The 14,101-nt window shown below is 34.1% G+C and overlaps 1 protein-coding gene across 2 annotated transcripts in view; it reads left to right on the forward strand.

Moving 5' to 3' along the window:
* Positions 1–14,101, forward strand: part of KCNH7 (potassium voltage-gated channel subfamily H member 7) — a gene marked incomplete at both ends in the record, with an annotated part of 473,040 nt that overhangs the window by 404,488 nt on the left and 54,451 nt on the right. For both annotated transcript variants that reach the window (XM_080690173.1, XM_080690174.1), the window contains one exon: positions 9,416–9,615. In XM_080690173.1, the coding sequence (XP_080546299.1) occupies positions 9,416–9,615 (200 nt within the window). The remainder of the gene's footprint in view (positions 1–9,415; positions 9,616–14,101) is intronic.

A 14,101-nucleotide genomic window follows, 5' to 3' on the forward strand; every position in this document is an offset into this window, starting at 1 on the left:
CATAATAATCCATGTTTCCTACAGATGAATTTTATCTTTTTTTTTTTTTGGTAATGGGGATGGAACCCTTCTACCTCCAGGCTACACTCCCAGACCTATTATTTATATATATTATATAAATTATATATTATATATATATATATATTTTTTTTTTTTTTTAAATTTGGAAACAGGGTCTCTTAAGCCAGCAAGGCTGGCTTCGAACCTGCACGATCCTCCTATCTCTGCCTCCCAAGCACGGGGATTACAAGCGTGTGCCACCACGCCTGGCCAGATGAATTTGAATTAAATAATTGATTCTGCAAATCTCAACCAAAATGAGATTCTGTAAAGCTTAATGTCACATAGGAAATAGCTTATAGATATTCCAGAGAACTCTATCATATTGAACTATACAAAAAAAAGAAAGATAAAATTAAGAAACTCAGAAATAATAAAAATGCTCAACATTTGCCTAGCCATTTGATTTATATGGCTGTATTTGTGCCTGATATTTCTGGCTATATCTAAGCATGTTAGAAAATTATTTGATTTTCTCTATCTACATTAGGTACATACTTCTCGGATTTAAGTGATATAAATTTGATTTAAAATATAACAAAACTAAGCCGGGAGTGGTGGTGCACACTTGTAATCCCCGTGCTTGGGAGGCTGAGACAGGAGGATTGCACAGGTTCAAAGCCAGCTGCCTCTGGGTTCAATCCCTAGTACCACCAAAATACATACATACATACATACATACATACATACATACATACATAAAACAAAACTAAAATGTAATTTTAATATTATGTAAGTGCTAATGTTAAATATAGTGATTATCAGATTGAATGCTCTTCATCCTTGAGCTTCTTTAAATTTAACCTTTATTCTAAAAGAAACATATGAAGACATGTAGAAAAAGCAGTGAGACATGTATATTACAGCAATATAATTCAAGAAAACTTAAAATATTAAAAACTGCCAACTCACTAACTAAATACAAATACCTCAACTATTTATAGATATATTTTTAAAGCTCCTATCTAAATTGTATGCTGACTGTGTACCAAGAACAGTAATAAGATAATTAATTTTTAAACATGTATGATTCAAAATAAAAAGGAAAGCTAAACTATCATTAAATAAATATAAATATGTTATGCTCATATGTTTATCTCTTTGCTTCCTAATTTGCGATGTAACTTTACTTCATTCAAATACTAGAAATATAATGCATATATTTAGTTTTAAGAAAACACATACACTAGTAAAATAAGAGAAAATATCTTCTCTCTCTGAACTGCTTGACAAACATCTTGGGAAAAGGTCTTGCTTTTTTAAAATGTAAAAAATAATTACTGAAGTGTCCTACTTCCAACCATGATGGAGTAACTAGAACGTCCCCCCCACCCCTTTAAACAAGGAAACAAACAAACAAACACACATAGAAAACTGAACAAAGTGTCTAAGGTGATTTCTCTCAGACCCTGGGGAACAGTGCAGTGTAAGCTCTTGAGAAGGAAAAGAAACCTGATGGCCCTGTGTTACCCTTGGCTTCCTCCCTGGAGACACCTTCAGACACAGCAAACAGTGAAGGGAAAACAACATAAGCTGACCACAGCAGAATTCCTCAGTTAAGAAAACAAGATCAGAGGTCATGGAGGCAAAGGTGCAACACAAAAACCAGTGACATGACAGCTCTGACAAAGAAAAGCTACGGAAAACGTCACAGATCTCTCCTTGAGTTTACTGATGACACAAAGGCTGAGGGAAAAGTCTCCAAGGCCTGGTAAAGAAATAGACAAGTCATGCAAGCTGAACAATTTCTACACCTCATACAGGTAGAGGAGATATTGAAATTCAAACCAGCAGAGCGGAAATTCATCATGGACCATACAAGATACTGAATAGTAATCTCAGAACAAGTATGTCACAGTGCCAGAACTAATCTAGCTCTCAGGAAGCTTTAGAAGAAAACCTCAAGAGAAGAAAGCTGATCATCTAATGTTGTGTCTGTATTAAAAATGACTAACAAGAAATGGTTTCTAAGACCATACCCCAAAAGTATAGGAAAGAAAAACAAAGACAGATAATTGGAATTATATATAAAATAAAGGCTTTTGCACAGCAAAAGAACTATCAGCATAGTGAACAGACAACCTACAGAATGGGAGAAAATATTTGCAAAGTATATATATATATATATATGACGATAGGATAATATCCAAAATATATAAGAAACTCACAAAACTCAACAGCAAAAAGTAAAAACAAATAATTCAATCTAAAAAGGAGCACTGGAACTAAATAGACATTTTCAAAAGAAAACACACAAATGGCTGAAGGGTATCTTTAAAAATGCTCAACTAATCATTATGGAAATGCAAATCAAATTCACAATAAGATACCACTTAATTCCAATAAGAAAGGCTATTATGAAAAAGACTAATGATGACAAGTGCTGTTGAGGTTGTGAAGAAAAGGAAATCCTTGCAACACAGTTGATGGGAATGTAAATTAATACAGCCTTTAGGGAAAACAGTGGGGAGGTTCCTCAAAGACTTAAAAATAGAGCAAATTTATAATCAGACAGTTCCACTACTGAGAATATATTCCAGGAAAAGGAAATCAGTCAGTCAAAAAGACACCCCAAGCTGGGCATGGTGGCCCACACCTGTAATCCCAGCATTCGGGAGGCTGAGACAGGAGGATCACAGTTCGAGGACAGCCTCAGTTACATAGTGAGGCCCTCTGCAACTCATTGAGACCCTGATTCAAAATAAAGAATAAAAATAAATAGGGCAGGGGTTGTAGCTTGGAAGTAGAATGCCCCTGGGTTCCATTCCCAGTACCGCAAAAAGGGGAAAAAAAAGACATCCCACTTTATGTTTATTGTGACACCATTCACAATATCCAAAAAAAAAAAGATCACAGTTGCCCATCAACTGATGAATAAAGAAAATATGATGCATATATAATGGAATATTATTTTGCTATAAAGAAGAGTGAAGCCCTGTCATTTGCAATGGTGTGGACAGAACTAGAGATCTGTATGTTAAGTGAAATAAATCATGAACAGGAAGACAAATATTACATGTTCTTACTCCTAAGTGAACAATAAAAGTGGAGCACAGAATGGTAGTTACAAGGATAGGGAGAATAGGAGAGGGAGGAATAGAAGAAATCTGTCAATGGATGTTAAATTATAGTAGTAAAAACTTCTGGTGGGCTATTACATAGTGGTGTGACCATAGGTACTAACCATGGAAGAAAAAAAGGTTTTAAACATTTACACTCTAAGAAATAAAAAATATTTGAGGAGGTATGTTTATCCTGATATATATCAGTCTAAGGATACATGTCTCAAACATCACAAAACAATGTACAAATATGTATAATTTTAATGTTTTATGTATAATTTTAAAATAAATCTAAACTTAAAAAGAAGAATCAATATCTAACATTTTCAAAAGAAATAAAAATGCAAGATGGATTAATATTAATTTATAATAACCATCAATTAAAAACCAATAAATATAGTAGGAAACAGAAATATGTGACCCATACTAGAAAATAAATAAAATAAAGGGGAACTTGAATTTATAGACATAGTGGAACAAACCAATGACACCAAGACTTAAAAAATATTTTTTTGTGAAATTCCCCCAAAATGGAGAAGTGAACAGAAAAATAACAAAGAATGGCTGATTTTTTTCCAAAGTTAATGAAAACTATACATTCCAGGTCCAAGAAGTTCGATGAATCCCCAACAAGTTAAATGTAAATAAAACCTGTCGAGGTGCTCCATAATCAAATGATTGAAAACTATTTCAAAAAGGACTAGAAGACAAAAGACAATACATATAACAGAAAAAGCATGAAGTTGATTTAAAAACCTTGTTATTAGAAACTATGAAAATGAGAAGATAATGTAATAAAAATTTTAAATTGCTGAAAAAGAACTCTACATGGAAATCTACATTTAATTATCCTTTAAAATGGCACAAAGACAAAACTTGAAATTATTTGTCATGAGTAGACCATAAGAAAGTATAAAATTCTTCAGGAGAAAGGAACATGATACTGTATATTTTATTTGGAACAGAGAGGAATGAGGAACACTAGAAATGGCAAATACATGAGTAAACTTAAAATACTCTTCATTGGTTTAAATATCTTCAAAATAATTGATCCTTTCAAAACTTCATGTCAATAAATTTATTTCATATTTAGAAGGAGTAAATATGACAGCTGTAGCACAAAAATGGGGAAAGTAGAAATGGGTTACTGTAAGGTTCCTACAACTCATATAAGGTGTTATTTCATTATTTAATGTAAATAGTGATAAATTAAAACTTCATATTGTAAAAAAATAGAAAATAAATAAAACTTCATATTGTAAACCCTCTACCTAGAGCTAGCAAGCCAATAGGGAAGACAAAATAGAATGATAATAAAATAATAAACCCAAAAGACATAAAGAAATAAGAAAAAAAGAAATAAATAAGAAAAAAAAGAAATAAGAAAAGAGAAACATATAGAAAACAAATAGCAAGATGATAGATTTAAACCCAACTATGTTAATCATTACATTGAATGTAAATGATCTAAACACTTTCTCTTAAAAGCATCAATTGTCAAAGTATGTTTCAAAAATCAAGGCCCAACCATACATATACATATGGTATCACACACACACACACACACACACACACACACACACACACACACACAGAGTTAAAATATAATGATAAGAATTAAAGAGCTAAAGGAAAAGAATGTTCATGCAAACACTAACCATGAGAAAATTTTCAAAGGAGAGAAATATTAACTTCAGACAAAGCAGACTTCAGTACAAAGAATTACCAGAGATAAAATAAACACTGCTGTGTACACACTCAATAAAAGAGCTTTAAGTTAAATACAGCAAAAATTGGCAAAGCTAAAAGAAGAAATAGCCAAATTCACAAAACAAATGTTCAATGATAGTTTGAAATTTCAACACACCTCTGTCAGAGCCTTATAGAATAGACAAAATCAACAAAAATATAGAAGACTTGAGCCATACCTTCAGCTGATTTTACTAAATGACAATTAGGGGACACCAAAAGAATACCTATTTGTTTCTGGAACGTATGGGACATTAACCAAGATTAACCATATGTTGAGTAACAACAACACCAAAAACCTCAATACATTTAAAAGTACTAACGTCATACAGAGTGTTTCTCTGACCACAAGGCCCCTGGGTTCAATCTCCAGTACCACAAAACAAAACAAAATATACCAAACCCCTGCTTTTCAGTGGACATCGTTAAGAAAAGTAGTGGGAAAATGGTAAGATGTAAAAGAAAATATTCCCAACTTATAAATATCAAAAAGGTTGGTATTCAGAATATTTCAAAAATTTTTCACAACTCCCAATAGTAAGATAATTCAATTAAAAAAATGAGCAAGACATTTGAACAGACACCTCACAAAAGAATTGCAAAAAAAAACAAGAAAATACTTTATTAGTGCAGAAATGCAAATTAAAATCCAAAAAGATATTCTACACACACTGAAGTGGCTAGACTAAAAATTGACAATACTGATGATGTTGGAAGAGATATGAAACAACTGGCATTGCCATACATTGCTGGCAAGACATAACTAAAACAACAACTTTAAGAAGTTGACTGTTTCTTATAAAAAAAAAAGCACAATTCAGTAATTTCATTCTTAGAAATTTAAAAGAAATTAAATTAGAGGCCCACACAAACACTTATACACATATGTTCATAGCACCCATGCTCCTAATACCTGAAAACTAGAAATAGTGAGGTCTCCATCAAGATGAGATGAACTGGTGGTCAGGGTTGGCACATGCTTGTAATCCCAGCATTTGGGAGGCTGAGACAGGAGGATCGCAATTCACAGACAGCCTCGGCTACTTAGTGAGGCCCTTTGCAACTCAGTGAGACCCTGTTTCAAAATAAAGAATAAAAACATAGGGCTGGGGGTGTAGCTTGAAGGCAGAATGCCCCTGAAAACCATCTCCAGTACGGCTAAAAAAAATAAAAAAGATAAACTGTGGCCTAGACATATGATGTAAATCAATTTGACAGTTCAAAAATAAATAAATAAATAAATAAACCAGTTATTGATACACAATGATTCTCAAAAATTTGCTGAAAAAAGTCAGATTAAAATGAGCATATACATTTCTAGTCAATACATGAAAGAGTTCAGTGTTTCTGAGACCTGAAGCCAGTGTTCAGGCAACCAACAGACACTTTTTTGGCTATGAGAATAGCCTGTGTCCCTGGTTGTGTTTTCAGGAATATACACACTTGACCCAAATAATTAAACTATACACTTAAAATGGATGTATTTTGTTATTTGTAAATATGCATAATAAATTTACATTTTAATTGTAATTTGCAAAATATATGTGTAATAAAAAGCAAAATGTATTTGTCCTATCGGCATAGTTCTGCTAATACCCAAATATCAATGAAACTTATTAGTTTGGACATAGTGTCAGAGTTTGGATATGGTGTGCTGAAAAGAATTTCAAGATACACCTGTTTAATTCTATAATATTTAACCCTAAAGTAAACCATTTTGATGAAATAAGAACTCTCTACTAAAGAAAGCTAAATTAAAAGATTGAGTAGAAGCCGGGCATGGTGGCGCACGCACGCTTGTAATCCCCATGCTTGGGAGGCAGAGACAGGAGGTTCGCGCAAGTTGGAAGAGATCCTGTTTCCAAATAAAAATATAAAAAATAGGTTTGTGGGAGTTTAGCCCAGAGGTAGAAGGGTTTCCAGGAACCCCAGTACCACCACCAAAAAAAAAAAGAAGATTAAGTAGAAGAGAAAAATGTCCATATATAAATCATCTACCAGCATTCTTTATACTAATACTTTATACCAGTCGATAGGTACCAACTAAATAAAGTATGTGGAACATAATAATTTGGTACACTCTGGCTTGCAAACTTTAGCTACACTTGCTTTAAAAAAAAATACAGCTACGTGTCTTCATTATAATTTTTAAAATCACCAGCATGGGTTCTCTTGAGAGTTATATTTTTATATCTCTGGATAATTGTGTATCCAGGTATTTAACTATATACTTAAAATTTATATTTTCTATCCTGTTAGTGGGTGGAAAGTAGCTGTTTATGACTGAAACTAACCATTTCAAGGTAATATGGATATAAGACCAAGTATTTATTAAAAACTAAGAATTTACTGACCTTCCTCTTTCATGTAATTTTATGGTTTAATAAAGCCACTAACATTGATCCTGTGCTCTACTAAACTGTTTTTCTGAGTAGGTGACAGATACTTTGGAAATATCCAAAGCACCCAAATATATTTCTAACACTACACATAGGTAAGATATAATGATTACATGAGTCACAGGAATCAGTAACTGACAAATATTGCTAATTCTCTTCATAATAAAGTATCGATTTACTCTAGTTAGAAACATTTAAGCCTGCTGCCTCTTCCTGTGGAAAATGCAACCTAAACAGCTGAGCTACCTTACAGAGAATTAGTGTCTCCTACACCTGACAGCTCAACTCCACTTACAGCTCTCCTGCATTACTCTAGATTTTTGGAGAAGCAGAAACAATAGATGATAACTACCTGAGGATAGATAGATAGATGATAAATAGATCCAAGGATTTACTGTAAGGAATTGGCTGAGGCAGTTACAGAGGAGAACAAGTGGTATAATTTCAGCCCAAGTTGGAGTCCAAGACAAAGCGAAAGAAGAGGTATGATCCGGCAGACTGAGAGAATGAATTCTCCTTTACTCCATCTTTTTGTTCTAGTCAGGCCTTAAAAGAATTGGATGAGGCCACATGCAGTGGGATATTTAAACTAGTTTACCTGTCTACTGATTCTAATATTAATTTTAACCACAGACACTCAGCCAAATTGATATAAAAGTAGCCCTCACATTTCTCCAGCTTTCATCCCTTTAAATAGACTTTAAAAACAAACAAATAAAACAACAACAAGAACTTCTTTCCCAGGCACATTCTTTGGTTTTGGACTTCTAAAACATACAAGGACTAGGAAAATAAGGATTTTAAGATAAGCAAAGGAGCAAAAGTTAAGCTGGAAAAGAAAGCGAGTGCTCAAGAAAATGTGTTAATTTAAAGGATCCTAAGTGTGGCCAAAATCTACTGTTAATATGGTTAAGGGGATTATAAGAGGTGATTGCAAAATCTGTTTCAGGGGAAAAAGAAGTGTGTTGGTTTAAAACAGTTGATTAACTACTTCAAGCTGTCTTGTGCTTGTGGTGGAGGTGGTGGGCTTTCCCACCTGCTTCTTATACTGCTCTTCCAGAGCCTAAAGCATACAGCCTCTCATCTCCAAGTTCCTGACAGATGCCCAAAGATTCATATGCAGATCGTGTAGCATGTATTTTGGGGGCACAGATTATAGCATTTCATGTTTAGCATTATTAGAAACTGAATACAAAAAGAAAAGGGAACGAAAAAGTATATAAAACACTTATTTTACATCATGAAGACTTAGCCCAAGAAGCACTAGTGAGAACATTCTACTAAGTACTGCACGTATAGTAAGGGATGTCATTGCAGTTTTTTCCTATAGATAAAAGATCAAAACTATATTTTGTTTTTCCTTATAAGAATCCAACTGTATGCATTTCCTAAGCCAGAACTATGAAAATAATTGGAATAAATTTAAAATTATATGCAAACTAATACTCTAATGAAACTATAGCTTCCTTAAACCAATTGATTACCCCTTAAAATATAGTTTTCAAAATAAAATTCATAATAGCTTTTTGTTTGTTTTTACTCTTACAAGCTTAGATTTGAGATTAAAAGGCAAAGATAAGTTAGTTTAAAAATTAATATTTTCACTGGTTGTGGTGGTGCATGCTTGTAATTCCAGTACTTAGAAGGCTGAGATAGGAGGATCTCAGGTTCAAGGACAGCCTCGGCAAGTAGTGAGACTCTCATCAACCCAGGGAGACTTTATTTTAAAATGAAAATAAAATGGGGCTGGGAGTGTAGCACAGATTCCTAGTAAGCCCACACACATACATAGTTAATATTTTAACTCAAAAAAGCAGTCAGTGTCACTAAATGATGACATTGTCTTATGAAGTTTATTTTTTCAAGAAAAAATATGTAGGAGCAGTCCCGTCACTGCTCCTAGTCATGAGTTCATCATATAAACTATCTGGGTTTTCACTTTAATTTAGAACCCATTATCTAGTTTTGTCACTAAAATTACAAAATTTAAAGTGCTATTAGTTAACTTCTGATTTCCACATAAGTGAATGATCACTTTGCATAACTGGAATAGGATAATCAAAATCTATATATTTTATATTCTGAGAAAATATGCTCTGCCCAAGTGCGGTGTTCTCCCCTAACTTTATTTTTTATCCGATCCAGCACTAATGTATGCAAGCATTTTTGGGAATGTTTCTGCAATTATCCAAAGACTATACTCGGGAACTGCCAGGTACCATATGCAGATGCTGAGAGTGAAAGAGTTCATTCGCTTTCACCAAATCCCCAACCCTCTGAGGCAGCGACTTGAGGAGTATTTCCAGCACGCATGGACTTACACCAATGGCATTGACATGAACATGGTATGTATTTCTGTTTTCCAAAACAGAAGCACCACAGGCATTATAGCTGTAGCCAAAATGAAACAGCCAGTCTCGCCAGCTTTGAATCCCTTGCTTTTGTTTCCTTCTCTCGGATGTTTATTTTCTCCCCTGGAGATAGTGTCTCATTCTCAATTCATGGCATTGCATGGTGCTATATCTAGTTATACTGTGTGGCAAAGGCATTATAACATGATGCAAACTGATATAACTGTGGGCAGTAGAGTTCCCACTTCTGGTTAGACAAAGGAATTGTTTTAGGTAGGACTTGGGCGCATAGCCTAGTAGCCAGCATAGCAACCCCTCCCAAAAAATAGCAATTTATTATACAATAAATTGTAATAATCATGGTGTCCCCAAACAAAGATCCAAAGTTAAAATATTTTTAAATAAAATATTATGGAAATTTGTAGCAATGATCAGGGAGTTTAAGTAAGTCATAAGCATTTTCTGATAAGAAGTTACATGCTGCTTCTAATATTTTAAAAAATTTATGTACCTTTTAATGTACTTGGCTTAATGAATCTTTCCTTTCAAGGGGGATACATGGATTTCTTTACACACTTTAAGCAAATTTGACATCAACAATCATTCATCATACCCCCACCTCCTCTTATCATTCAGAAGTCAATATGATTAACATTAACATGACCCAAAACACTTTATTATTAGGAAAATTACTCACATCTTTTTGTATTGCTGTTTGACTTAAGAGATTGATTGCTACAGATAAATTATACAAGAAATTCAAATTCAATGGCATATCATAGAGCAAGCTACAAAAAAAATTAAAATATGGTGCCTTCCCATCTGGCAACTCCTATTAGTGGGCAAGGACCCTGTTTCTGAGAATTCTTTATCAAATAAAATGACTCATACTTAATTGTATCAATTACATAATGCAATTTTTGTGTAAATGAACTTGTTACAATTTAGACATATTTTTGTTTGACCATTGATAATATAACCAAAAAAGTTTCAAAATTAGTAACAGTTCAGGAAGCATCGCAAATATTGCTCAACTTGAAAGATTGATGAATAGACGGAGAAGTTTATCACAGCTCTCTGTGACTTATTTGGCTGAAAAATAAATAAAAACTTATCATTTTTAAACTTTCACTTGAAGCACTAATCAAATTAGCACGTTTTTTACACAACTGTAGCTTAACATTCTATTAGTTACTTTAAATCATCCCAAAGTTTATTGTGAAAATTTTACCTAATACGAATGCTTTAATCTTGCAAGAAAGAGCACCTTCATACTGGTCACCTTTAAATATTTCCATCAGTAGTACTGGTTTAACAAAAATATCAGTAGTCAAAAAAACAATTGGGAATCTCTACTGCTGGGTTGGCTGAAGCAGTGTCCAGAATTTTAAATCCAACTACGTATCACTCAATTTTATCGTTCCATACTGCCAGATTACTTAAGTAAAACGATTATTTTACCTCCTCTCTCCATAAACTATAGTTTTATGACCATTTTTGTGATAAAGTCTATTTTGTGACAAATATTTATCTTTCATTGTTTGACTCTATTACCTATGAATATGGTTTATATACCACTTGCCTATTTACAATGTACTTATGAAAGATTTATCTCTTTCCTGTCTGCTTCACACCTTAATACATGGAATCACAACACCCACCGGTAAGAACAGGAGGTATTTATATCCAATTTAATTCTCGTGTAAATTGTGGAGAACACCCTTGTTATCTGTCAGGTTTAGAGCTTGTTAAATGATTTCCAATGTTAGTTCTGATCTTTTTTGCATGATTCAGCAGAGGGAATACAAAGCAAGAAACTGGGGAAGATGCCCTCGAAGAGGCCAAGTACAGAATAGATATTAACCTCAACAATGACTTGACCTCTCATAGTATTTATTTAAGTTTCCCAATCCCCACAGAAATTGACATCTCTGCCCCTATTCCTACTCTGGTAAAGATTATGGGTATACGGTTTGCATTAGATGATTGTCATAAAGAAAATGTCATTCTCTTTCATCATCCTCTATTTCCATGATGTAGGTGCTTTTCTTTCCTCTCATCTGCATGCCAGTATTACATGATCCTGGAGTGTGTGGGCTCGAAACCATGTGCCGCTGAGTCTTGCATGTGGTTTTGAGAACTTGACTTTGCACGAACTTCTCGTTTGTACACAGTGTCTACATTTCTCATTTTGTGACTTCAAAGTGAGTAAAAAAAAATACTAAAGTTCAAGGTAACTCTGGAAACTCGGCAAATGGATGATGCTTGCTTACTAAGCACGATGTGCTGGGCAAAACAAAGTTGATCAGAGAAAAGCAACTGTGCTCTTAGACTATTGAGAGGTAAAAAATTTAAAGAATAAAAAAAAAATTCAAAGTGGACATTTTTTTTACCTCCAAAACCACATCGGTAAAATTCTTGTGCCTTGTCAATTTATTGTTAACTAAATTGCGATTTAATAACAGTTGAAGATAATTTAGATTTATGTATTGTGATACATAAAAGTACATCAAATTGTATTTTACATCAGCATCCCATGTTATTTCATTTAAGTATAACTTTAAATATAATTTCTCATGAAACATTTCAGGTCATTTTTATTGTTAAACCATATCCAAATGAAGTACATATTTTTCAGTCACACTATGTCAATTGACCTAGAATTGTTTTCATAACATAAAACATTTTATTGCTTGATAGGTTGCAATATAATAGGATGAATTATTTCCTTCCTCTTTAACTTTTTGTGAAAGCTATTGCCAAATCGTTCTAAAACTGAAAACATTCTGAGAAAAACTAAGGGCTCCTTTTTGGTTGAACGAAAACGGTTGAGTACAAAAGGGAAAAGGGCCAGAATAAATGAAGCTAGTAAAGAAAACGTGCTCTAGAGTCCAATTTCAGGCATAATATTGTAAAAAATTATTGCAAAGATGCGCACCAATTAATTCTGAAAATCCCTTTGCTTCCTATTTGTGTAAAGTTAACTAGTTGGGAATGATGAGATGCTTTCTCAGGTTAGGACTGATGGCATCTCAAGGAGATTCCCCAAGTCAGAACTGTTTTCTTACTCATTCTGAAACTGGTCAAGGATAGCCAATATAGTTTTAGTTACAATATCACCAAAATAATGAAAGTCGTCTCCCTTGTCATTGTAAAACCAAGTCTATCATATCACACACTAGATATGTTGACTGAATCTTGAATGAAGAAGAGCCCTAATGGTCCATATATCCATCTGCTTGAAGAGACGTAAACTATTTAGGACAAAGTACTACTCTATAATTTAACATTATGCTAGCATAGAAGAAAAACCTTTATGAGCATTTCATAAAAAATTTATTCCCTACCTAAAAATATTGCCTCCTACCCCCAATGAGTAATACCTAAATAAAAACATAAAATACTAACTCTCATTTTGCCACTACTCTTGAACAAGTCACTTTACCTGTCTGCAGTTTCATTAAACTCAACATTTAAAAATATTCTTAAAACACCAATACTGAACTATACCCAAAGCATAAAACAGTTATTCTGAGAGCTTCTCTGCTTGTTGATGGAGATTGTAATCTATCTGCCACCCATCTCCTTACTCCCTGCAGTGAGCCTCTGAGCCTGCCTTATAGCACATCTGCTTTTACATGGAACATTAGTCCAAAATTACTGGACTAGGTGGGTGGTGGAATTGTTGATGGCAGAGAACCAAGGAGATCATTTCAGGTAAGAATAGGCACAAGAGGTGAGGTACATATGTGGAAGAGTACCAGGTAGAATTAGAGAATCCAGAAACAATTCTGTTTACTTTATTTTGGAAGAAAGAGGAATAGCAGAATTTTCTAACCAAAGGCACTAATGGAGGACATTTTGAGAGACATAGAAAGTCAATGGAATAAGAACCTAGGAGCTGGGCGTGGTGGGGCACGCTTATAATCCCGGTACTTGGAAGGCTGAGACAGGAGGATCAAACAGGTTCGAAGCCAGCCTTGACTACTTAGGGAGGCTCTCAACAATTTACTGAGCCCCTGTTTCCAAATAAAATATAAAATAGGTCTCGAAGTGCAGCCTGGAGATAGAAAGCCCCTGGGTTCCACCCCCAGTTACACACACACACACACACACACACAAGAACGACAAAAAAAAAAAAAAAAAAAAAAACCTAGAAAAATGCTATACAGAGCTGGGCGTGGTAGCGCATGCTTGTCATCCCAGCACTTGGGAGGCTGAGGCAGGAGGATCGCACAGGTTGGAAGACAGCCTTAGCCACTTAGTGAGGCTCTCAGCAACCTAGTGAGACCCTGTTTCCAAATAAAGTATAAAATAGGTCTGAGGGTATAGCCCGGAGGTAGAAAAGCCCCTGGGTTCCACCGCAGTACCACAAAAAAAGAAAAAGAAAGAAAGAAAGAAAGAAAGAAAGAAAGAAAGAAAGAAAGAAAGAAAGAAAGAGAAAATAGGTATTCATTCAGTAGCACAATGGAAAGATAAA

Source organism: Muscardinus avellanarius (assembly GCF_963383645.1).
Source record: "Muscardinus avellanarius genome assembly, chromosome: 2".
Taxonomy (NCBI): domain Eukaryota; kingdom Metazoa; phylum Chordata; class Mammalia; order Rodentia; family Gliridae; genus Muscardinus; species Muscardinus avellanarius.